The sequence below is a fragment of the Bufo bufo genome, chromosome 4, assembly GCF_905171765.1.
Source record: "Bufo bufo chromosome 4, aBufBuf1.1, whole genome shotgun sequence".
Taxonomy (NCBI): domain Eukaryota; kingdom Metazoa; phylum Chordata; class Amphibia; order Anura; family Bufonidae; genus Bufo; species Bufo bufo.
In genome coordinates, this window is record NC_053392.1 from 611,271,481 (window position 1) to 611,298,975 (window position 27,495).

At 44.8% G+C, this 27,495-nt stretch overlaps 1 protein-coding gene across 1 annotated transcript in view; it reads right to left on the bottom strand.

The window, feature by feature from the left end:
* The window catches only part of BABAM2 (BRISC and BRCA1 A complex member 2), a 203,603-nt gene that overhangs the window by 152,751 nt on the left and 23,357 nt on the right, over nt 1-27,495 (bottom strand). Inside the window, exons 3-6 of the mRNA XM_040430235.1 lie at nt 27,048-27,124; nt 20,896-20,990; nt 14,703-14,897; nt 12,595-12,669 (exon numbers count right to left, since the gene is read on the bottom strand). Of these exons, the coding sequence (XP_040286169.1) occupies nt 12,595-12,669; nt 14,703-14,897; nt 20,896-20,990; nt 27,048-27,124 (442 nt within the window). The remainder of the gene's footprint in view (nt 1-12,594; nt 12,670-14,702; nt 14,898-20,895; nt 20,991-27,047; nt 27,125-27,495) is intronic.

The window sequence follows — 27,495 nt, forward strand, 5'->3', positions numbered from 1 at the left end:
GAGGCTCAGCTCAGGTGCGCGCTCTCCCCCTCCAGCAGACTGTCCATTGCTGGGTATTGCAGGCTGTGGACTCACAGGTGTAGTGGCCCCGCTTGTGTCCAGCCCAGGTCTCTGCACTGCTGGTGAAGACACTTGTGGCTTTGGACTTGTTGCGGTCACTGCGGTGGGGGCACAATCCCCAGGTTGGAGACCGGCTCCCAGGTTTTCTCCAGTGGCTGCACCTGGTAACCTTCCTGCTTTACCTTCTTTGGTTTCATCCACACTTTTTGCATCTTTCTTGCTGCTGCTCCCAGATCTCGTACGGTCAGAAGTTATCAGGACATTTTGCTGCAGATTTTGCTGTATGGTCTGTCTCTCCAGAGAAGTTCTTCTCTGTCTGCATGGGGAGGGTGAGGGCTGCACACCTTCCGGCCGCAATGGAGTCTTCACCTCCTGCACAATCTGCTGGCCTCTTCCCTCAGGGTATTCTGGACGCTGCACATTCACACTGGTCGATGGCTTCATCACACTCTTACTTACTGCGGCTGCTTTCTTTTCTGCTGTTACTTTCTTTACTTCTTGGCTTCTTCCTCCATAAAGACTGCTGACACCTTGACTTGGACCGCTGATGACATTACCGCTGACATTCATTTTCTTCACAAGAACTTTGGGATTTTCATCCACAGGTTGAGATGTCTGGGAATTGTTTCCCAGAGTAGGCCTTGGAGCAGGGGCCTTGCCTGGGGAGTATCCCCGCCCAGGGTGACCCCTCCCTGGGCTAGCTCCTGACATGAGGAGAACCACCTACACACGTCCTCTCAGCTAGGAGGCAGTATTATAGTAGTTATATTCTTGTACATAGGAGGCAGTATTATAGTAGTTATATTCCTGTACATAGGATCAGTATTATAGTAGTTATATTCTTGTACATTGGAGGCAGTATTATAGTAGTTATATTCTTGTATATAGGAGCAGTATTATAGTAGTTATATTCTTGTACATATAAGCAGTATTATAGTAGTTATATTCTAGTACATAGGAGGCAGTATTATAGTAGTTATATTCTTGTACATAGGAACAGTATTATAGTAGTTATATTCTAGTACATAGGAGCAGTATTATAGTAGTTATATTCTTGTACATAGGAGGCAGTATTATAGTAGTTCTATTCTTGTACATAGGAGACAGTATTATAGTAGTTATATTCTTGTACATAGGAGCAGTATTATAGTAGTTATATTCTTGTACATAGGAGACAGTATTATAGTAGTTATATTCTTGTACATAGGAGCAGTATTATAGTAGTTATATTCTTGTACATAGGAGGCAGTATTATAGTAGTTATATTCTTGTACATAGGAGGCAGTATTATAGTAGTTATATTCTTGTACATAGGAGGCAGTATTATAGTAGTTATATTCTTGTACATAGGAGCAGTATTATAGTAGTTATATTCTTGTACATAGGAGGCAGTATTATAGTAGTTATATTCTTGTACATAGGAGCAGTATTATAGTAGTTATATTCTTGTACATGGGGGCAGTATTATAGTAGTTATATTCTTGTACATAGGAGCAGTATTATAGTAGTTATATACTTATACATAGGAGCAGTATTATAGTAGTTATATTCTTGTACATAGGAGGCAGTATTATAGTAGTTATATTCTAGTACATAGGAGGTAGTATTATAGTAGTTATATTCTTGTACATAGGAGCAGTATTATAGTAGTTATATTCTTGTACATAGGAGCAGTATTATAGTATTTATATTCTTGTACATAGGAGCAGTATTATAGTAGTTATATTCTTGTACATAGGGGGCAGTATTATAGTAGTTATATTCTTGTACATAGGAGCAGTATTATAGTAGTTATATTCTTGTACATAGGAGCAGTATTATAGTAGTTATATTCCTGTACATAGGAGCAGTATTATAGTAGTTATATTCCTGTACATAGGAGCAGTATTATAGTAGTTATATTCCTGTAATAGGAGCAGTATTATAGTAGTTATATTCCTGTAATAGGAGGCAGTATTATAGTAGTTATATTCTTGCAGATAGGAGACAGTATTATAGTAGTTATATTCTTGTATATAGGAGGCAGTATTATAGTAGTTATATTCCTGTAATAGGAGCAGTATTATAGTAGTTATATTCCTGTAATAGGAGCAGTATTATAGTAGTTATATTCCTGTAATAGGAGCAGTATTATAGTAGTTATATTCTTGCAGATAGGAGCAGTATTATAGTAGTTATATTCTTGTACATAGGAGGCAGTATTATAGTAGTTATATTCCTGTACATAGGATCAGTATTATAGTAGTTATATTCTTGTACATTGGAGGCAGTATTATAGTAGTTATATTCTTGTATATAGGAGCAGTATTATAGTAGTTATATTCTTGTACATATAAGCAGTATTATAGTAGTTATATTCTAGTACATAGGAGCAGTATTATAGTAGTTATATTCCTGTACATAGGAGGCAGTATTATAGTAGTTATATTCTTGTACATAGGAACAGTATTATAGTAGTTATATTCTAGTACATAGGAGGCAGTATTATAGTAGTTATATTCTTGTACATAGGAGCAGTATTATAGTAGTTATATTCTTGTACATAGGAGCAGTATTATAGTAGTTCTATTCTTGTATATAGGAGGCAGTATTATAGTAGTTATATTATTGTACATAGGAGCAGTATTATAGTAGTTATATTCTTGTACATAGGAGCAGTATTATAGTAGTTATATTCTTGTACATAGGAGGCAGTATTATAGTAGTTATATTCTTGTACATAGGAGCAGTATTATAGTAGTTATATTCTTGTACATAGGAGCAGTATTATAGTAGTTATATTCTTGTACATGGGGGCAGTATTATAGTAGTTATATTCTTGTACATAGGAGCAGTATTATAGTAGTTATATACTTATACATAGGAGCAGTATTATAGTAGTTATATTCTTGTACATAGGAGGCAGTATTATAGTAGTTATATTCTTGTACATAGGAGGCAGTATTATAGTAGTTATATTCTTGTACATAGGAGCAGTATTATAGCAGTTATATTCTTGTACATAGGAGCAGTATTATAGTAGTTATATTCTTGTACATAGGAGCAGTATTATAGTAGTTATATTCTTGTACATAGGAGCAGTATTATAGTAGTTATATTCTTGTACATAGGAGCAGTATTATAGTAGTTATATTCTAGTACATAGGAGGTAGTATTATAGTAGTTATATTCTTGTACATAGGAGGCAGTATTATAGTAGTTATATTCTTGTACAGAGGAGCAGTATTATAGTAGTTATATTCTTGTACATAGGAGCAGTATTATAGTAGTTATATTCTTGTACATAGGAGGCAGTATTATAGTAGTTATATTCTTGTACATAGGAGCAGTATTATAGTAGTTATATTCTTGTACATTGGAGACAGTATTATAGTAGTTATATTCTTGTACATAGAAGCAGTATTATAGTAGTTATATTCTTTTACATAGGAGCAGTATTACAGTAGTTATATTCTTGTACATAGGAGCAGTATTATAGTAGTTATATTCTTGTACATAGGAGGCAGTATTATAGTAGTTATATTCTTGTACATAGGAGCAGTATTATAGTAGTTATATTCTTGTACATAGAAGCAGTATTATAGTAGTTATATTCTAGTACATAGGAGCAGTATTATAGTAGTTATATTCTTGTACATAGGAGCAGTATTATAGTAGTTATATTCTTGTACATTGGAGACAGTATTATAGTAGTTATATTCTTGTACATAGAAGCAGTATTATAGTAGTTATATTCTTTTACATAGGAGCAGTATTACAGTAGTTATATTCTTGTACATAGGAGCAGTATTATAGTAGTTATATTCTTGTACATAGGAGGCAGTATTATAGTAGTTATATTCTTGTACATAGGAGCAGTATTATAGTAGTTATATTATTGTACATAGGAGCAGTATTATAGTAGTTATATTATTGTACATAGGAGCAGTATTATTGTAGTTATATTCTTGTACATAGGAGCAGTATTATAGTAGTTATATTCTTGTACATAGGAGCAGTATTATAGTAGTTATATTCCAGTTCAATTAAAGATCTATGTTGTCAATTCAAGAAATACCAACTATTTGCGTACATTTAATACTCTGAATGAAGTGCTTCAGGCTCAGGCTATGAGCGGCTCCAGAGCTTTTACACCTGTTGTGAGTGACGGCTGTAAGGGTCTCCTTCTAGGATGTGACACATGTCACTCACAGCAGACCGGGGGGAAGGGGGGTTCTGGAGCTGCTCATGGACTTTAGCCTGAGGAACGACCCCCTGTACACTTGCACTTGGATATATTATAGCGGTCATGACTCCATCATGAAGAAAGGTTTCTATGTGTAAAACCAGAAATCCACCTCGGTTACTGCTCTACACTTTGCTGCTCATGGGACTAATTTAAAGGAGTAGTAAAGTTTTATGCAACAGCGTTATAAATGGAGCGGCTGACATCAGTCACACACATGGACACCAGCCCTGGAGATATGTGACATAAATTGAACATGGGGGTAGGTCGCTTTCAGAGCTTCTATCACTCATCCCATTCATAAACACTGTAGGCACCTTGTGCCTGAAATAGCTGATAGCAAGGAACAGATTCATGTCTATTGACCTGCAGAGTGGATGGACTGCTGGTTTAGTGTCCCTTTAAATACGTCTCCCTCGCTGGAGCAGAAAGGGTTATATGCAGTGCGACCCTGAGTCGGCTGCACTTAGGCGCCGGCCCTGGTAGTAATTCCAGGATTGCAGTGGTGACACTTCGTGTGTGCGGTGCCAAGGAGCAGGATGAAAGAGCAGAGAGACGACTCTACCCTGCAATTACCCTGCGACATTCCTCCTGGTTTATACGATACTTACGGATCCACATTACAGTAAAGACCCGGATCACAAGCCGCGGCACGAGAGGAAACTGCAGCCAGGCACGCAATGTCATTTCAGCTGTCAAGCTCCTCACCAGGGATGGCAGGGAGGATCAATGGAGGCGGTCCAGCTGCGGGGCCCGAGGATGCAGGTGTCGCCGAACCCATTACATAGCACACCGATGTAATGTGAACCCCCTTGTGCCAAGATCAATGCCCACCCAACACAAGAGAGATTAGAAGAGCAGCGGGCAGAGCACTTCCAGACACACAGAAGTGCTCACCATTACTTGTCACCATGTGGCGGTACAAACATTCAGGTAAAATGTCTATATGAAGATACAACGATTAGCTATACCATTAAAACCAGTGGTGAAGTGAATAACACTGATTACCTGGTGGCAATGGCTCCTGTCAGGGGTGGGATATGGAGTCAGTTCTTGAAACAGAGGTGTTGGAAGAAGGAAAAATGGGCAACAGTAAGTGGCTTGGATGACTGGGTCGGAGCACCTCCAGAACGGCCGGTCCTGCGATCCAAGAAAGGAGAACCAGTGACAGGTCATGGACTTCAAAGGCTCATTGATGTGTGTGAGGGTGAGGGCTAGCCCATCTGAACCCGATCCAACGAGAGGTACTGTAGAGGAAACTGCTGACAACATGTCTGCTGGTTATTATACATAGGTGTCAGGACCCACAGGACATCGTAGCTTGCTGTGCACACGGTTGCATACCATTAGCCCAGCCTGACCCCTGTCCACCACCGAAAATGTCTACGATGGGCACGTGAGCACGGAGCAATGGAAGAAGATGGCCTGGTCCGATCCATCATGTTAAATCATAGAGATGGACAGATGTGTCCCAAGAGATGGCACCAGGTGCACTATGGGAAGAAGGTAGCCCGATCTGATAAATCACGTTACGTCGTGTGGACGGCTGGGTGTATGTGCGTCGCTTGAAGGGGTTCACCCAGGCAGCCCCCCTGACAAGAGCTGAATCGCGCAGGGCAAAGCCATTTTCGGGGGTTGCGGTGACGAACCGGGCTGCCAGGCGGAGGCTTCCACCCAGCAGTGAGCCCGGTGATGTAATCGGCAGTGATGGGCGGGCTTTAGCACTGCCCTAGCCTGTAAAACGCTAAAGCCGGCCCACCAGAGCCAGTGATGTCACCGAACACACTGCTGGGCGGAAGCTTCCTGTGGATGGCTGGATGCATGTGCATCACTTACCTGGAGAAGAGATGGCACCAGGTGCACTATGGGAAGAAGACAAGCCAGCAGGAGCAGTGTGATGCTCTGGGCAATGTTCTGCTCTGAGGTTCTGGCATCATGTGGATGTGACATGTGCTACCTACCTACCTAAGCACTGTATAGATAGGTACCCCCCCTTCATGGCAGCGGCGCCCCCTGATGGCAGGGGTGTCTATCAGCAGGATGATGCTTTCTGACGCTGTCACGCTTACACTGGGTCTATAGAAGAACATAACGGCAAAGTAAACAGCATGTAAAGAATTCTCTAATTAGTTCTTCTCTGCGTTCCTGCAGTTAATGAGCAGTTTTCCGAGGGCGGCGGCGGTGCCAGCATTCTGCGCTGCCTCTCCACTGACCGTGAATCACGCAGAAATAATAGCCAATTAGCGCTCCTTCATTCCAGGAGCTGCCGAGCGGAGGACCGCTAATTAAAAACTAATTTTCCAGTGACTTTTGATGCGCGTCATTAAGATGTCACCGCGCTGAACGCCAAAGTCGTCTAAGAGCAGAGCGAGAACTTGTCTCACAGGAAAGAGACAGCGACTAAGTGTGAAACCCCCCAATCTGAGGGGAGACGGGGACCCTGCAAGAGTGGTACACAGAAAACCCCTGCAGCCCCACCCAAAAAGATTCTATCCATTCCCTAGAGATCAGCGGTGACATCACTGAGAATGCCGCCTATCTATTCACTAGAGATCAGCGGTGACATCACTGAGAATGCCGCCTATCCATTCACTAGAGATCAGCGGTGACATCACTCAGAATGCCGCCTATCTATTCACTAGAGATCAGCGGTGACATCACTGAGAATGCCGCCTATCTAATCACTAGAGATCAGCGGTGACATCACTGAGAATGCCGCCTATCCATTCACTAGAGATCAGCGGTGACATCACTGAGAATGCCGCCTATCCATTCACTAGAGACCAGCGGTGACATCACTGAGAATGCAGCCTATCCATTCACTACAGATCAGCGGTGACATCACTGAGAATGCAGCCTATCCATTCACTAGAGATCAGCGGTGACATCACTGAGAATGCAGCCTATCCATTCACTAGAGATCAGCGGTGACATCACTGAGAATGCAGCCTATCCATTCACTAGAGATCAGCGATGACATCACTGAGAATGCCGCCTATCCATTCACTAGAGATCAGCGGTGACATCACTGAGAATGCAGCCTATCCATTCACTAGAGATCAGCGGTGACATTACTGAGAATGCAGCCTATCTATTCACTAGAGATCAGCGGTGACATCACTGAGAATGCCGCCTATCCATTCACTAGAGATCAGCGGTGACATCACTGAGAATGCAGCCTATCCATTCACTAGAGACCAGCGGTGACATCACTGAGAATGCCGCCTATCCATTCACTAGAGACCAGCGGTGACATCACTGAGAATGCCACCTATCCATTCACTGGAGATCAGCGGTGACATCACTGAGAATGCAGCCTATCCATTCACTAGAGATCAGCGGTGACATCACTGAGAATGCAGCCTATCCATTCACTAGAGATCAGCGTGACATCACTGAGAATGCCGCCTATCCATTCCCTAGAGATCAGCGGTGACATCACTGAGAATGCAGCCTATCCATTCACTAGAGATCAGCGGTGACATCACTGAGAATGCCGCCTATCCATTCACTAGAGATCAGCGGTGAAATCACTGAGAATGCCGCCTATCCATTCACTGGAGATCAGCGGTGACATCACTGAGAATGCAGCCTATCCATTCACTGGAGATCAGCGGTGACATCACTGAGAATGCAGCCACTAGAGATCAGCGGTGACATCACTGAGAATGCCGCCTATCCATTCACTGGAGATCAGCGGTGACATCACTGAGAATGCAGCCACTAGAGATCAGCGGTGACATCACTGAGAATCCCGCCTATGCAGTCACTAGAGATCAGCGGTGACATCACTGAGAATGCCGCCTATCCATTCACTAGAGACCAGCGGTGACATCACTGAGAATGCCGCCTATCCATTCACTAGAGATCAGTGGTGACATCACTGAGAATGCAGCCTATCCATTCACTAGAGATCAGCGGTGATATCACTGAGAATGCCGCCTATCCATTCACTAGAGATCAGCGGTGACATCACTGAGAATGCCGCCTATCCATTCACTAGAGATCAGCGGTGACATCACTGAGAATGCAGCCTATCCATTCACTAGAGATCAACGGTGACATCACTGAGAATGCCGCCTATCCATTCACTGGAGATCAGCGGTGACATCACTGAGAATGCCGCCTATCCATTCACTAGAGATCAGCGGTGACATCACTGAGAATGCCGCCTATCCATTCACTAGAGATCAGCGGTGACATCACTGAGAATGCCGCCTATCCATTCACTAGAGATCAGCGGTGACATCACTGAGAATGCCGCCTATCCATTCACTGGAGATCAGCGGTGACATCACTGAGAATGCAGCCACTAGAGATCAGCGGTGACATCACTGAGAATGCCGCCTATCCATTCACTAGAGATGAGCGGTGACATCACTGAGAATGCAGCCTATCTATTCACTAGAGATCAGCGGTGACATCACTGAGAATGCAGCCTATCCATTCACTAGAGATCAGCGGTGACATCACTGAGAATGCAGCCTATCCATTCACTAGAGATCAGCGGTGACATCACTGAGAATGCAGCCTATCCATTCACTAGAGATGAGCGGTGACATCACTGAGAATGCCGCCTATCCATTCACTAGAGATCAGCGGTGACATCACTGAGAATGCCGCCTATCCATTCACTAGAGACACAATCCATATGAACCGTCACATATAGAAGTAACATATACAGGACTTTTACTTTCCTGCATCTTGATCAACCGTGTATCCGACCCCCTGTCTCATTCGCCGTGTATCCGACCCCCTGTCTCATTCGCCGCGTATCCGACCCCCTGTCTCATTCGCCGCGTATCCGACCCCCTGTCTCATTCGCCGCGTATCCGACCCCCTGTCTCATTTGCCGTGTATTCGACCTCCTGTCTCATTCGCCGTGTATCCGACCCCCTGTCTCATTCGCCGTGTATCCGACCCCCTGTCTCATTCGCCGTGTATCCGACCCCCTGTCTCATTCGCCGTGTATCCGACCCCCTGTCTCATTCCCCATGTATCCGACCCCGTCTCATTCGCCGTGTATCTGACCCCCTGTCTGATCCGCCGTGTTTCCGACCCCCCGTCTCATTCGCCGTGTGTCCGACCCCCTGTCTGATCCGCCGTGTGTCCGACCCCCTGTCTGATCCGCCGTGTGTCCGACCCCGTCTCATTCGCCGTGTGTCCGACCCCCTGTGTCCCTCTGCCCCCCGGTTGGTGCCAGGAGTCGTCTGCTCTACATTACAAGGAATAAGGACAGGAGAAACCCCGGCTCCTCCCGTTCACAGGGAGTCGGAGGTGAAACAGGAGGAACTCATTTGCTTTTTGCATAATGTCTAGACAAAAGCAAATTGGGCAAAATGCCCCAAACCAAAGAGTGTCCTAGAAAGGGGGGGCGCACTCTGGTCGGGGGATGGGGGGGTGAGTATACAGTGAGCGACTGTCAGGATCGGGGCCAGTACGAGCCCGCTGCCAGAACAGGTCGGGGGCGGTGGAAATACACAGGAGGGTAAAGCATCAGGAGAAGGGGCTGCATGAGCGGAGACCCCCGATGGCTGTGACGCTCAATTAACCCCTTTTCTGCTGGTAGGAGAGCTCCGCCACCTTATGGACCCCCAACTACTATGATGGTCCAGTATGTAGGAGAGCACGCTCTATAGCACAGAGCACGCCCCTACTGTGCACAGAAGATATCATTTATATAACGAAGAAAACCGCGAAAAGGGCGTCACTTAGACTAACAACACAGCGCTCTGCTAATACTGCCATAGAGTGACAGTACAGTAACACCTACAGTCTCAAAATAATACTGCCAGACAGTGAGTCCATATAATACATCCTCACGGTGCATAATTATTATCACCATAATTACATGCGGGTCTAGAAATGTATATAACGCTCAAAAAATAATAAAACCTGTGACTAAATAATACCGCCATACAGAAACTAATCACTGCCATGCAATGACTACGCTTTACTGCCATATAGTGACTGCAGATGTAGCAATCCTCATCCTGACACTTAAGTTAAGTAAACAATTGCGAGAAACTTTTAACTGATTTTTCCAAAGGTTTTCGTGATGTGATATCACACAAGTTTAGAAATGCTCCACCTGTATATAATACTGCCATACAGTGGCTGTATGATACCTCCATTAAATGACAATATAATACAGCTAAACATTGACTATATAATACCGTCATATAGTGACTACATAATACTGCCAGTCACTTGAAAATATCGCCAGTGACTATAAAACAGCGCCGAGTGTGACTATATAATATCGTCATACAGTGACTATATAATACCTACATATAGTGACTATATACCTCCATAGCGAAATAATACTGCCAGAGACTATATACCACCATACAGTGACTATATAATATTGTATACAGTTACTATAGAATACCTCCATACAGTGACCAAACAATTCCGTTATAAAGTGCATATGTCATGTCACCATTAGGGCCCTTGCACACGACTGTATGCCCTTCGAGACATATGTCCTGGAGCGGCATTGATCGTGTGCAGGGGAGCTCACAGCACCATAGATTACAATGATGCTGTGCACGTCGGGCCGCCAGCGGGATTATAGTCCCGCACTCATATGCTCACGGACCGTATGTCTCGGAGGGCATGCGGTTGTGTGCAAGGGCCCTTATTATGTACTGTATTTGATAAGCTCCACATCATAACACTCAAAACAATAATGATAATACTACACCATACATTCTACATAAACATACGGTATACACACTATACATTCGACATAAACATACCGTATACACACTACATTCTACATAAACATACCATATAAACATACCGTATACACACTATACATTCGACATAAACATACCGTATACACACCATACATTCTACATAAACATACCATATAAACATACCGTATACACACTATACATTCTACATAAACATACCATATAAACATACCGTATACACACTATACATTCGACATAAAACATACCGTATACACACTATACATTCGACATAAACATACCGTATACACACTATACATTCTACATAAACATCCCGTATACACACTATACATACGACATAAACATACCGTATACACACTATACATTCTACATAAACATCCCGTATACACACTATACATACGACATAAACATACCGTATACACACTATACATTCTACATAAACATACCGTATACACACTATACATTCTACATAAACATACCGTATACACACTATACATTCTACATAAACATACCGTATACACACTATACATTCTACATAAACATACCGTATACACACTATACATTCTACATAAACATACCGTATACACACTATACATTCGACATAAACATACCGTATACACATACCGTATACACACTATACATTCTACATAAACATACCGTATACACACCATACATTCTACATAAACATACCGTATACACACTATACATTCTACATAAACATACCGTACACACACTATACATTCTACATAAACATACCGTACACACACTATACATTCTACATAAACATACCGTATACACACTATACATTCTACATAAACATACCGTATACACACTATACATTCTACATAAACATACCGTATACACACTATACATTCGACATAAACATACCGTATACACATACCGTATACACACTATACATTCTACATAAACATACCGTATACACACTATACATTCTACATAAACATACCGTATACACACTATACATTCTACATAAACATACCGTACACACACTATACATTCTACATAAACATACCGTATACACACTATACATTCTACATAAACATACCGTATACACACTATACATTCTACATAAACATACCGTATACACACTATACATTCGACATAAACATACCGTATACACATACCGTATACACACTATACATTCTACATAAACATACCGTATACACACCATACATTCTACATAAACATACCGTATACACACTATACATTCTACATAAACATACCGTATACACACTATACATTCTACATAAACATACCGTATACACACTATACATTCTACATAAACATACCATATAAACATACCGTATACACGCTATACATTCGACATAAACATACCGTATACACACTATACATTCGACATAAACATACCGTATACACACTATACATTCTACATAAACATACCGTATACACACTATACATTCTACATAAACATACCGTATACACACTATACATTCGACATAAACATACCGTATACACACTATACATTCGACATAAACATACCGTATACACACTATACATTCGACATAAACATACCGTATACACACCAATACATTTACACCATGAGGCGGTTACCTTCAGCAGGTAGGTGGGGATGTTACTGAAGTCCACTGGAAGCTTCAATAGAAACCGAGCAGAAAACTCTCCGGTCTGTAAGACAATGAAAGAAGAAGATCAGGGGCCGCCATGAGCCGATTATCCCCAGAAGAGTCACTGACACCATCCAGGAGGGTGAAACGCGTGAGCTCTGAAGAGCTGTGGAGCGCACGCAGGAGCTGTAATGGCGTCATACTGGTTGTCAGCAGCTTCAGGATCCCGAGGTTCTGATTCTGCCTCTGATCGATGATGGCTTTTTAGATCATATCTTTAAAGGGGATCTCTCACTGCTTCCGACACCCCCTAAAACATAACCATTCTGGACAATCTACTCCTAGAAATGGGCATCACCATTCTCCCTGTCAAAGGGATGCCTTTATTTTTTTTTTGTAGGAATAACAGAGGGACAGCACAATCCAGAGTTCTAAGAAAGTCAGGACAGGAGAAGTGACAAGGAAGCGTCCGCTGCATAAACAAGACAGCGCAAGGGTCGTTACAGTGTAGCAGAACCGTCCAAATTTCTAATTTCAAAAATAACAGGCTAAGAATGTCTCCATTCACTGACAGCAAGCAGAGATCTTGAAGAAAAGAAAAAAACTGTGCAAAATACGGAAAGAATATTGGACATTGTAAGACTTGCTGAAACTGGAATATTCCTTTAACATTGCTTTACCTACAAGTACAGGAACCCTAAGACCGGGAACATAAGACCAGGAAGCCGCATGTGACACGTGTCCCATCACGCAATACTGAACACGTCACGTGGCCCAGATGACACACGGATGAAATGAGGAAATTACTTACTTCTTGGGGCACCAGACGTTTGAGGGAAAATCCCGGTAGTCAGTGCTTCCTGTAGAGGTGTGCAGAGGACACGGACACTTCCTCTTCCTACAAGCACATTACTCTGAATGACCGGACCCCCAGTGGTAGAGGACGTGATCGGGGGGCTCATCATCCAAGGGTCCACCCATTATGGCAGAGCCATAGCCCAATAGAAACCCAACAATTACAATGGAATATAGAGTGACTGTCCACACTGGACGATCACCGCTCTAACTGGATCCTGCAGAAAGTGTTTGATTCCACTGCAGCGCCTCCGCAGGGGAAAGGAAGCATTACATGGTGCTCCATGAATTTAAAGGCTTGTAATGCGCTGATGAGCTGGGTCCTCCAGAGTGGGAGGCTTTAAAGTCACATTCTGCTTTTACTATATGTCCCTCTATAAACCGAACAACGGGGACTGAGAGGACTGCCGGGGAAGGGGAGGACTGCCGGGGAAGGGGAGGACTGCCGGGGAAGGGGAGGACTGCCGGGGAAGGGGAGGACTGCCAGGGAAGGGGAGGACTGACGGGGAAGGGGAGGACTGACGGGGAAGGGGAGGACTGACGGGGAAGGGGAGGACTGACGGGGAAGGGGAGGACTGACGGGGAAGGGGAGGACTGACGAGGAACCAGAGGACTGACCGGGGAACGAGAGGACTGACCGGGAACGGGAGGACTGACGGGGAACGGGAGGACTGACGGGGAACGGGAGGACTGACGGGGAACGGGAGGACTGACGGGGAACGGGAGGACTGACGGGGAACGGGAGGACTGACGGGGAACGGGAGGACTGACGGGGAACGGGAGGACTGACGGGGAACGGGAGGACTGACGGGGAACGGGAGGACTGACGGGGAACGGGAGGACTGACGGGGAACGGGAGGACTGACGGGGAACGGGAGGACTGACGGGGAACGGGAGGACTGACGGGGAACGGGAGGACTGACGGGGAACGGGAGGACTGACGGGGAACGGGAGGACTGACGGGGAACGGGAGGACTGACGGGGAATATTAGGACTGAGGGGCATTATTAGGACTGATGGGGAGTGGAAGGACTGCTAAGCAATGATAGGACTGATGGGAATAGCTGAGGACTGTGTCTTCTCTTAACCTTTGTCACTGGGGACCGATGAGCCTCAAGTGTAAAAATTAAAGCAGGAGAAAATGAAAAGAACGGCCCATAACAACAAAGAGCAGCTCCCGGCCTCAGGTGTCAGCAGCAGATACACACCACACTGACATCTTCTTTATATTCTTCTTACCCAATTGTTCTTCTTCCCCGCAAAGATCTCCATGTTCCCGCCATACTGAGGCTCCTCCAGCAGAGTCTGATACTCAAACATGAGGCGCGAGCTCTCATTCAGGCGCCTACACTGGTACTGGTGATACTGCTGGACCAGCTCCTTAACCACCAGTAAGAGGCACTCTGGGTCCGAGGGATCCCATTCCGCCAGACTCTGCAAAAAAGAGCACATCACAGGTCAGAGATCCCTATAACCAAAGCCACAAACACCAAATAATCCAAACCCTACAATACAACACAAGTGAAATAAAGTATCACAAAGGATTCATTTTACTACACAATTCTCCAGATAAAATTATATTAAAATTATCAGGAGGCCGTGTTATAGTAGTTATATTCTTGTACATAGGAGCAGTATTATAGTAGTTATATTCTTGTACATAGGAGCAGTATTATAGTAGTTATATTACTGTACATAGGAGCAGTATTATAGTAGTTATATTCTTGTACATAGGAGGCAGTATTATAGTAGTTATATTCTTGTACATAGGAGCAGTATTATAGTAGTTATATTCTTGTACATAGGAGCCGTATTATAGTAGTTATATTCTTGTACATAGGAGCAGTATTATAGTAGTTATATTTTTGTACATAGGAGCAGTATTATAGTAGTTATATTCTTGTACATAGGAGCAGTATTATAGTAGTTATATTCTTGTACATAGGAGCAGTATTATAATAGTTATAGTCTTGTACATAGGAGCAGTATTATAGTAGTTATATTCTTGTACATAAGAGGCAGTATTATAGTAGTTATATTCTTGTACATAGGAGGCAGTATTATAGGAGTTATATTCTTGTATATAGGAGCAGTATTATAGTAGTTATATTCCTGTACATAGGAGGCAGTATTATCGTAGTTATATTCTTGTACATAGGAGCAGTATTATAGTAGTTATATTCTTGTACATAGGAGCAGTATTATAGTAGTTATATTCTTGTACATAGGAGGCAGTATTATAGTAGTTATATTCTTGTACATAGGAGGCAGTATTATAGTAGGTATATTCTTGTACATAGGAGCAGTATTATAGTAGTTATATTCTTGTACATAGGAGCAGTATTATAGTAGTTATATTCTTGTACATAGGAGGCAGTATTATAGTAGTTATATTCTTGTACATAGGAGCAGTATTATAGTAGTTATATTCTTGTACATAGGAGCAGTATTATAGTAGTTATATTCTTGTACATAGGAGGCAGTATTATAGCAGTTATATTCTTGTACATAGGAGCAGTATTATAGTAGTTATATTCCTGTACATAGGACGCAGTATTATAGTAGTTATATTCTTGTACATAGGAGGCAGTATTATAGTAGGTATATTCTTGTACATAGGAGCAGTATTATAGTAGTTATATTCTTGTACATAGGAGCAGTATTATAGTAGGTATATTCTTGTACATAGGAGGCAGTATTATAGTAGTTATATTCTTGTACATAGGAGGCAGTATTATAGTAGTTATATTCTTGTACATAGGAGCAGTATTATAGTAGTTAAATTCTTGTACATAGGAGCAGTATTATAGTAGTTATATTCTTGTACATAGGAGGCAGTATTATAGTAGTTATATTCTTGTACATAAGAGCAGTATTATAGTAGTTATATTCTTGTACATAGGAGGCAGTATTATAGTAGTTATATTCTTGTACATAGGAGCAGTATTATAGTAGTTATATTCTTGTACATAGGAGGCAGTATTATAGTAGTTATATTCTTGTACATAGGAGGCAGTATTATAGTAGTTATATTCTTGTACACAGGAGCAGTATTATAGTAGTTATATTCTTGTACATAGGGGCAGTATTATAGCAGTTATATTCTTGTACATAGGAGCAGTATTATAGTAGTTATATTCTTGTACATAGGAGCAGTATTATAGTAGTTATATTCTTGTACATAGGAGCAGTATTATAGTAGTTATATTCCTGTACATAGGAGGCAGTATTATAGTAGTTATATTCTTGTACATAGGAGGCAGTATTATAGTAGTTATATTCTTGTACATAGGAGCAGTATTATAGTAGTTATATCCTTGTACATAGGGGGCAGTATTATAGTAGTCATATTCTTGTACATAGGAGCAGTATTATAGTAGTTATATTCTTGTACATAGGAGGCAGTATTATAGTAGTTATATTCTTGTACATAGGAGGCAGTATTATAGTAGTTATATTCTTGTACATAGGAGCAGTATTATAGTAGTTATATTCTTGTACATAGGAGCAGTATTATAGTAGTTATATTCTTGTACATAGGAGCAGTATTATAGTAGTTATATTCTTGTACATAGGAGGCAGTATTATAGTAGTCATATTCTTGTACATAGGAGGCAGTATTATAGTAGTTATATTCTTGTACATAGGAGGCAGTATTATAGTAGGTATATTCTTGTACATAGGAGCAGTATTATAGTAGTTATATTCTTGTACATAGGAGGCAGTATTATAGTAGGTATATTCTTGTACATAGAAGGCAGTATTATAATAGTTATATTATTGTACATAGGAGGCAGTATTATAGTAGTTATATTCTTGTACATAGGAGGCAGTATTATAGTAGTTATATTCTTGTATATAGGAGGCAGTATTATAGTAGTTATATTCTTGTACATAGGAGCAGTATTATAGCAGTTATATTCTTGTACATAGGAGCAGTATTATAGTAGTTATATTCTTGTACATAGGAGCAGTATTATAGTAGTTATATTCTTGTACATAGGAGGCAGTATTATAGTAGGTATATTCTTGTACATAGGAGCAGTATTATAGTAGTTATATTCTTGTACATAGGAGCAGTATTATAGTAGTTATATTCTTGTATATAGGAGCAGTATTATAGTAGTTATATTCTTGTACATAGGAGGCAGTATTATAGTAGTTATATTCTTGTACATAGGAGCAGTATTATAGTAGTTATATTCTTGTACATAGAAGCAGTATTATAGTAGTTATATTCTTGTACATAGGAGCAGTATTATAGTAGTTATATTCTTGTACATAGAAGCAGTATTATAGTAGATATATTCTTGTACATAGGAGCAGTATTATAGTAGTTATATTCTTGTACATAGAAGCAGTATTATAGTAGATATATTCTTGTACATAGGAGCAGTATTATGTGTATATTTGTGTATACAGAGATCATTACAAAGGCTAAAATGTTTTAAAAAGTAACTATGATTAGTGTGACGACACATTGAGATCTTTCATCGCTGGTATTTACTTTCATCTTCATGCGGTAATTATTGTGAGGGATTTGAACATCAATTCATTCATAAAAACCTCTTATCACGGAATTGCAGTCATTGCCGGCACCACATCCCCTGTTCACGTGATGCTTCATATGTGCGCAGGAAGACGCCGTCACCGACGTACGAGTGTTTTCTCATTTGTCGGGGGATCACTGGGTATATTTACACAGCGCAATGATTGGAAATGAACATTCGTACAGACAATCATGTCACCGGGTAAATTTGTACCCCTCCTCTTGGCAGATCACCTTAATGGTATTACTCAGCAGGGGGCGACACTGAGCACAGAGGAGAGCCCCCGACAAGGCAACACAACGTCTCTGCTCTCACCTGAAGAATGACGAGGGGGGACATTAAAAATAGAAAAAAGTTATATTCTGTAACTGAGGAACGTGATGGATGGAAACGCACAAGATGCTGCCGGATGATAGCCCTACACAGTGATTGTCTATGGAAGGATATGGAGGTGGACGGAGCGCAGTGTGTGGGCTCACAGCCTCTTACATGCGCTGGGGGGGGACTGCGCTGAGAGCCTGGGATGCAATGAAGAAAGCGGTAAAGTCTCTTTTCCATTCAGTCGGAGGATAAAAGTGCCGTTTCCTGCAGCGTCATTGTGACATCTGTCTATTTGTAGTGGTGCTGCTTGTGTTCGCGGTAAGTGCGATCACAATTACACAAGCCGTGAGTCATCCGGGAGTGATGTCATCGGCCCATGAGTCAGGCCGGCCGGAGGATCATTAACCCTGACCGCCGAGGACACTGTGCAGTGCCCACATCCCTATGTACAGGAAACTGCAGGGACCCTCACTTAACCCCTTAAGGAACGGGTCAATTTTGGCCTTAAAGGGGCTGTCCTTGATTCCGATACTGATGGGCTATCCTGAAACAGACTGTCCGTATCAGATCGGCGGGGGTCCCACATCCCGCTGCCCACTGCTCTGTCTATTGGGCTCTCATTCTCTTCTGAGGAACGGCCACCAGTATCATAAACCCGGGCAACCATCCCCTGCTATCTGACATATGCATCAATCTATTACCTGTTCTCTGGTTGGCCTAATATTTACGGCGATATTCTGGGTCCTCATCGCGAATAAGCAGCGGGATATCTGGATAAATCCATCAGGAAGACCTTGGTCGTACAGGCTCTCACTCTGGAGGACTCGGCCCAGCATGGTCATCCCTTCACTTTCACACTTGCGCTTTTTCCCTTCCCGCTATTGAGATCCGTCACAGGATCAATAGTAAAAACGCTTCCGTTTTGTCCCTATTCATTGTCAATGGGGACAAAATGTAACTGAATGAAACGGAGTCACCAGAATGCATTCCGTTCCGTTGCGTCCCCGTCGCGGACAGAATAAACATTTTTTTTCTGTCCGCGATGTGGTGCGGAGCAAGACGGATCCGTCCTGACACACAATGCAAGTCAATGATGGGGGATCCATCCCCCATTGACTTACAATGGTTTTAGAGATGGATCCGTCTTGGCTAATTTTAGAGATAATACAACCGGATCCGTTCAGAACAGATGCGGTTGTATTATTGCGTTTTTGCTGACCCGTGACAGTTCCAGTCTATGCACCTGCAGCTTCATCAGTCACTGCTAGGGACGGACCCCCAACCATCAGATCAGCACCAATATACTGGCAGTCTGTGAAATGCAGCTTCTTCTCTAGTGCACTCACAGTCCTTGCAGGCGCACGGTAAACACAACGTTCTGGCTGCTGTTTTTACGGAGGGGCCTGAGAAGTGGACTCTCCTCTCATCTATGCTGTACTTATCTCTCACCGCCCTGCACCGCCCTTTCACGTACTGAGCTGCGACTAGGCCATGAGACCGATGAACGCGTCATCACTAGTGTTGAGCGAACTTGTGTTTTAAGTTCTGCGTCCAAATTTCGGGTTATTCGAAGAATCCCGTTATGGATTTCAAATTCCGTTATGGTCCGTGGTAGCGGAATCCATAAGGGGATACTTCCATAACCCGAACTTTGGACGCAGAACTTAAAACACAAGTTCGCTCAACACTAGTCATCACTGTCCTAGGAAGGGGCCACGGCACTCACCGGAGCGAACTCGGCCTCTTCAAACAGCTGATTGACAGGGGTGTCGGGAGGTAGAGTCCCACCGATCAGATACTGATCACCTGTCCGGAGGGCAGATCAACGTGCTGAGCGTGTGGTATCTATGTCAGTGAATTCTGTATCAGGCAAGAGCTGATGCAGAATACCAGGACTGCAATACCACATACGACCACTGAAAGATGTGGCGCTGTTTACCTGGAAGAAAGAAGTCATGTGTTTCGAACTCCTTTAAGGGGATGCCAAGGATCCCAGTCCATTTATTAAGGGCTGTGACATAATGGGCACAAGAATCCACCCGTTTCAATGGAGTGAAGTAAATCAATGCGAGCTATGAAGCTGGTACCGATGGGTACTAGAAGTAAATAATTAGCCGGGACCGTCCATTCCTGGTTAAGGTGCAGAGTAGGAATAAGTCCGAGGGAGGACGGGATTTCAGCTCTGAATGGAAACAACGAAGGGATCACTTCAAGCAGAGATCTTCAAAATGGTGACGATTTAAAACACAAAGATGGGATTTATTATTAAGGCCGACGTTTCGCGCAAGGGCAATAATTTACGCCAGACTGGCGAAAATTGGTGTGTATCTGTAAGATCGCGGGAGATCAAATTTTTTTGAGCCACAAGGTCTAAATATCAGATCGGCGGGGGTCCGACGCCCGGCACCCCTGACGATCAGCGGCGAGCAGGTGCAATTGCAGCTCAAATAGCTGATTGTCAGGGAGCCGGACTGATCGATATTTATGACCAATCCTGAGGACAGATCATCGATGTAGGAAACTGGCTAACCGCTAATGAGTAACCAATCTATAAAACGTACCGGGAGAGCAGAAGGTTCAGGTAAGAACTCGGCGTCGTCCCCAAAGATGAAATCCGGCGGTAATTCTGGGTACTGAGCGTTGAACAGGATATCCCCTATAAAAAAAAAAACAAACACAAAAAACGATCAGAAATCACTATAAAAAAAAATCACTGCGGCCTCCATTAAAAGGGCGTTCCAAAAACCAGTTATCGCCTATCCATGTCTGGTCACTGGAGGTCCACCGATCATGGGTTGGATCCTCAGTGACCAGATATTATATATATATAGATATAGATATATAACACCTGTCCGCAGGATGAAGATCAATCTTGTGACTGTCTACTTTAGGACCCCCATTTTCTCCCAATCTGTAAGGAGTTAATATTTAGAGGCCTTCAGTCCAGGATCCTTATCCCGTCCTGTATTACATCTGCTGACACATAAACACTGTGTAATACTTCATCCCCCCTGTGGGGGCACTGCAGGGAAGCTGAACACCTACTGCTAGGGTTCCTTCCAGATCACAGCTGATTGCTGGAGGTCCCAGCAGGAGGACACATTGTGATCAGCTCATAGTCAGGAAACCCTTCTAACGTGTTCGGAAACCCGTTCTGAATGACGTGGAGTAATCTGCAGTTCTGCATTTTCCATTTGAGGCTCTGGCTCTAACTTATAAAATCTCAGCCCTTTTTATTCCAAAGCCGGCGGTGGAGCCCCCGACGCCCGGTCAGACCAAGTGAGCGCTCAACCAAGGATTTCTCTAGAAGGTGAAATGACACAGTCACAGATAGAACCATTCATAATGGGCCGGTCCCCGCAGATGTCCCAGCGGTCCCCGCAGATGTCCGAGAGGTCCCCGCAGATGTCCGAGAGGTCCCCGCAGATGTCCGAGAGGTCCCCGCAGATGTCCGAGAGGTCCCCGCAGATGTCCGAGAGGTCCCCGCAGATGCCCGAGCGGTCCCCGCAGATGTCCGAGAGGTCCCCGCAGATGTCCGAGAGGTCCCCGCAGATGTCCGAGAGGTCCCCGCAGATGTCCTAGAGGTCCCCGCAGATGTCCGAGAGGTCCCCGCAGATGTCCGAGAGGTCCCCGCAGATGCCCGAGCGGTCCCCGCAGATGTCCGAGAGGTCCCCGCAGATGTCCGAGCGCCAGAGCTGATAAGATGAAGAAGAAAAAAACACAGCCGCCTCTCAGATCAATGACGGGGCAGATTTCCGTCAGCCAGAGCTGGTTGTCTCAGCAACGTAAGGGTTAATATCAGCCCTTCATCTATCACTCTTTGCCTCGATGCTCAGCTCTGGATTTCGGCCGAATTCTGGTACAATGTTTTTTTCCCTGCCCATTGTGTGCAAAGGAGACAACCCAAAAATGCCACGCCCAAAATATGGTCCATGGTCGACTACCTCAGATGAGAACTATGGCGGCTGTGGGGTTGTCATAGGTATAAGGAAGGTGACACAGCTATGGGGGGCAGCAGCAGTGGCACCAATATGGAGGCAGAAAAGGTGGCAATACAATGGGAGCAGCAAGTGTGATAGCACTAAGGGGCAGTAAGGGTAGCACCGCTATGTGGGCAGTAAGGGTGGCATAGCTATGGGAGCAACAATGGAGCCACTGATGGGACCAGCATGGGTAGTACCAATATGGGGCACTAAGGGTGGCACTGCTATGGGGGCAGCGAGGGTGGCACTGCTATGGGGGCAGCGAGGGTGGCACTGCTATGGGGGCAGCGAGGGTGGCACTGCTATGGGGGCAGCGAGGGTGGCACTGCTATGGGGGCAGAAAGGGTGGCACTGCTATGGGGGCAGAAAGGGTGGCACTGCTATGGGGCAGCGAGGGTGGCACTGCTATGGGGGCAGCGAGGGTGGCACTGCTATGGGGGCAGCGAGGGTGGCACTGCTATGGGGGCAGCGAGGGTGGCACTGCTATGGGGGCAGCGAGGGTGGCACTGCTATGGGGGCAGCAAGGGTGGCACTGCTATGGGGGCAGCGAGGGTGGCACTGCTATGGGGGCAGCGAGGGTGGCACTGCTATGGGGGCAGCGAGGGTGGCACTGCTATGGGGGCAGCGAGGGTGGCACTGCTATGGGGGCAGCGAGGGTGGCACTGCTATGGGGGCAGCGAGGGTGGCACTGCTATGGGGGCAGCGAGGGTGGCACTGGTATGGGGGCAGAAAGGGTGGCACTGCTATGGGGGCAGCAAGGGTGGCACTGCTATGGGGGCAGCGAGGGTGGCACTGCTATGGGGGCAGCGAGGGTGGCACTGCTATGGGGGCAGCGAGGGTGGCACTGCTATGGGGGCAGCGAGGGTGGCACTGCTATGGGGGCAGCGAGGGTGGCACTGCTATGGGGGCAGCGAGGGTGGCACTGCTATGGGGGCAGAAAGGGTGGCACTGCTATGGGGGCAGAAAGGGTGGCACTGCTATGGGGCAGCAAGGGTGGCACTGCTATGGGGGCAGCAAGGGTGGCACTGCTATGGGGGCAGCAAGGGTGGCACTGCTATGGGGGCAGCAAGGGTGGCACTGCTATGTAAGCTGCAAGGGTGGCACTGCTATGGGGGCAGCAAGGGTGGCACTGCTATGGGGGCAGCAAGGGTGGTAACAATATAAGGGTAGCAAGGGTGGTCCCGCTACGGGGATAAGATGGTCAGGTTGAGGGTTATCTGGGTGTGAACATCTCTTTTGGATCCCAGAGTGCAGGGAGGACAGACAGGCCACTATTTGGCGGGGACGCTCCGGTGCTCATGAAGGTTTCAGAAAGTAATTTTATTGTCCACAAAAACCTTTTTATCTTCTGATATCAAAGTAAATTCAACCTTCAGCTAAAAAACGTCATTTTCTTCTGAGACGCTGCAGCAGATGGCTTCCTTAGCCTGATCAGATACCACAGCGACAGAACGGCAGCTACACAGAAAAGAGAGCGCGTTAGAGCGCAAGAAACCCACAGAGGAAGCCGCGGCCACTCTGACAGCCCGGGACACCACAGGAGAGAGGAGCACACCATGGCGGAAGGCGTCATCTACAACACATCACTATATTCATATATGAAGGTAACCGCACCGCACTAGCTGGACAATCAGGGGCATGTCTCTGAATCCTACCGCCATCCAGCTGTAGGGCAAACACAGACGTCTGCATGAAGTGCTCTGCAGCAGATAGAACCACATCGCATATCTGTACAGTGTATGGGGCAAAGAGGGCAAATCACTAGAGCAACAGACACTGAACTAGCAGTAAATGCTGGAAGATTTCAGCTCCGAAGCCAGAACAATTGTGTCTGCAGCTCTGGAGTATAATACAAGATGCAACTCAGGATCAGTAATGTAATGTATGTACACAGTGACTGCACCAGCAGAATAGTGAGTGCAGCTCTGGAGTATAATACAGGATGTAACTCAGGATCAGTACAGGATAAGTAATGTATGTACGCAGTGACTGCACCAGCAAAATAGTGAGTGCAGCTCTGGAGTATAATACAGGATGTAACTCAGGGTCAGTACAGGATAAGTAATGTAATGTATGAACTCAGTGACTGCACCAGCAGAATAGTGAGTGCAGCTCTGGAGTATACTACAGGATGAAACTCAGGATCAGTACAGGATAAGTAATGTAATGTATGTACACATTGACTCCACCAGCAGAATAGTGAGTGCAGCTCTGGAGTATAATACAGGATGTAACTCAGGATCAGTAATGTATGTACACAGTGACTCCACCAGCAGAATAGTGAGTGCAGCTCTGGAGTATACTACAGGATGTAACTCAGGATCAGTACAGGATAAGTAATGTAATGTATGTACACAGTGACTCCACCAGCAGAATAGTGAGTGCAGCTCTGGAGTATACTACAGGATGTAACTCAGGATCAGTACAGGATAAGTAATGTAATGTATGTACACAGTGACTGCACCAGCAGAATAGTGAGTGCAGCTCTGGAGTATAATACAGGATGTAACTCAGGATCAGTACAGGATAAGTAATGTAATGTATGTACACAGTGACTGCAGCAGCAGAATAGTGAGTGCAGCTCTGGAGTATAATACAGGATGTAACTCAGGGTCAGTACAGGATAAGTAATGTATGTACACAGTGACTGCACCAGCAGAATAGTGAGTGCAGCTCTGGAGTATAATACAGGATGTAACTCAGGATCAGTACAGGATAAGTAATGTATGTACACAGTGACTTTATGCAGATTTGATATGTAAACTGTACAATATCACGGGTATAAATGGCTGCTCTTCTCGTTCACTATAATGATGCTGAGATTGCAGAGAATTTCATGATAAAATGAGTAATGCTCTGGAGGAAATCAACCTAAATTCCTGCAGTTCTTGAGAACAGTGGGAGAAGCACTCGGTGCGGCGCCTGATAATCTACATACAAAGCTAAATGGAGAAAGTGGCATTTACCAGGAAGCAGCGCTCACCGGGAATGGCAGAAATGACGAGCGCAGCTGGTTAATAGCAGCTTATTGTGTGCCTGGTTATTACTGCTATTCTGGGCTGCACTATGTTTAGCGGAGCGATCAGAGCCTGACGGAACACAAGGGCTTCACAGGAGGGAGAACATGGCATTCTGTAGTATTACCAGAAATGAGGTCCTGACAGCTCTGTCCCCGGATACACGCAGGTGACATGCTAATTAGGCCGGACCGCAAGCAAGTTACCAATGTTAGACCGCTAATTGCCCTGGACAATGTGCTAATCTGCCCCCCTGATCCACACCAAGGCCCGCGGCTGCTGTGACATTTATGGTATATGCATAGAATACATTGTAAATGTCCAACAGGAGGGGGTTCAACCCCTGGGAACCCAACTGATGTGGAGCGTATTTTGGCAAACTACACTCACATTATTTGATTTTACCGCAGGCTATCTGCAGATCGGTCAGCCAAGGATCAGCAACCTTCAGCACTCCAGCTGCTTTGAAACTACAACTCCCAGCATGCACACTTACTAGTCTGTTCTTGTAACTCCCATAGAGGTGAAAGGAGGATTCTAGGAGTTGTAGTCTCAGAACAGCTGGCGTGCCGGAGGTTGCTGATCCCTGCTCTATGCCCTTCTTCCTTATCACTACACTCACACAGCTGCTGATGCTGCTGTGATCACAGGACTTAGAGGCAACCTTTCAGCTCTTGCATGTTGCCTACACTGAGGGCAGCACAGTGTAGTGAGAGACCCGCTGATATCAGTAGTCTGTCTCTCCTGTGATGGCATTCAGTCATTTTAGACAAAAATCCTCTGCGTGACCCATGGCATCAACCACTGTGCTGTGCTGCAGTTCTTCCCGAGGGTTTTCATGTGACGAGCTCTAGGTTCAGCTCCCCTCGCTGCAGCTTTGTGTGGGGTCCGTGCAGTAACTGTGCCAAGAATGGACCTGTACATTCTTGCCACTGTCTTGAAAACCAGGCAGCAAAAACCCTCAACCACATGAACTGCGGCACCGGCGCCCATTGAAAACAATGGGAAGCAGTTTCAGTGCAGATCGGCCCTGTTTTTGGCACCAAATCACTGCTGAAACCCGCACCCAAAACCTACCCTCAGAGTACCGACCTAATAAACTGCGAACCAGTGCCATGAGAGAGGAGTCTGACGGCGCACCCTGCCCCTGGCCTCCTCCGCCAACAGACGATAACCGACAGTTTTCTCTGTTATGCAAAACAGGACAGCAAACAGTCAATCATTATCTGGAGGCGGGGGAGGGCGGGAACAGCGTGCGATATGTCACTACACCATGGCGCCCTCAGTGTGGGCATCACACAGGAGCTGTCAGGTTCCTATTAATTAGCTAGCCCATTCCCTCTCTAGGCTCACAGTGCTGAAATCAGCAGGGAGGAAGTAAAGGACTGCAGTAACTCAAGCCTCCTGCTACTGTACCCCATACTAAGAGAAGGAAGTACAGCTCTTAAACTGCACAGCGCACTTATTGTTAGCTCGTGATTAGAAATCTGTATTCAAAGATTGAGGTGCGTCACTGAAGATACTGGTCAGAGAGCTGTCAAAATAAAATCCCACCTTAAAGGGGTTGTCCTACTAGTAAATATTACATTTCTCTGTTAAATGACAGCCACATGAACCTTCACAACGTCAACAGGTGCAGATTGTATAAGAAGGTTTATCCCGTTTTATGCTGTCAGGGAACCTACCTAACAAGCCGGAGAAGCTGATACTCACATTTCAGGGTCTCCCCGGCATACGGGATGTGGAGTTTGAAGCGATCACAGCTGGGGCCAGGGGTCAGGGAGGTGCAGCTGAAAAAAGAGGAAAAGCAAATTCAGACGACCAAAATCCAATGGCGGATCACAGACACACTGATCAGATCTTCCCAACCTCGTCCCCATCCCCAACCTATCTGCCCCCTTCATCTCCAGGGAAGAAAAATGAAAGATGGCCGCCAAGATGACCCGGAGTGAAGCGGCTCCACCACTCATTCGTAGTTTGGCTCGCTTGGTCGGGTCAGCGGTTTAACTCTCATGGGGATCAAGAGTGTGCAGCACCAAGGGGCGAGGAAAAACTGGGAGAGGCTAAGGTCAGGACAGGCAGAGGGCATGCAATCCGATAAACAGGCCGAGGTCAGGGCAAGCAGACTAAGTACCCCAAGGTGGCCAGCCATTGCCTGGTG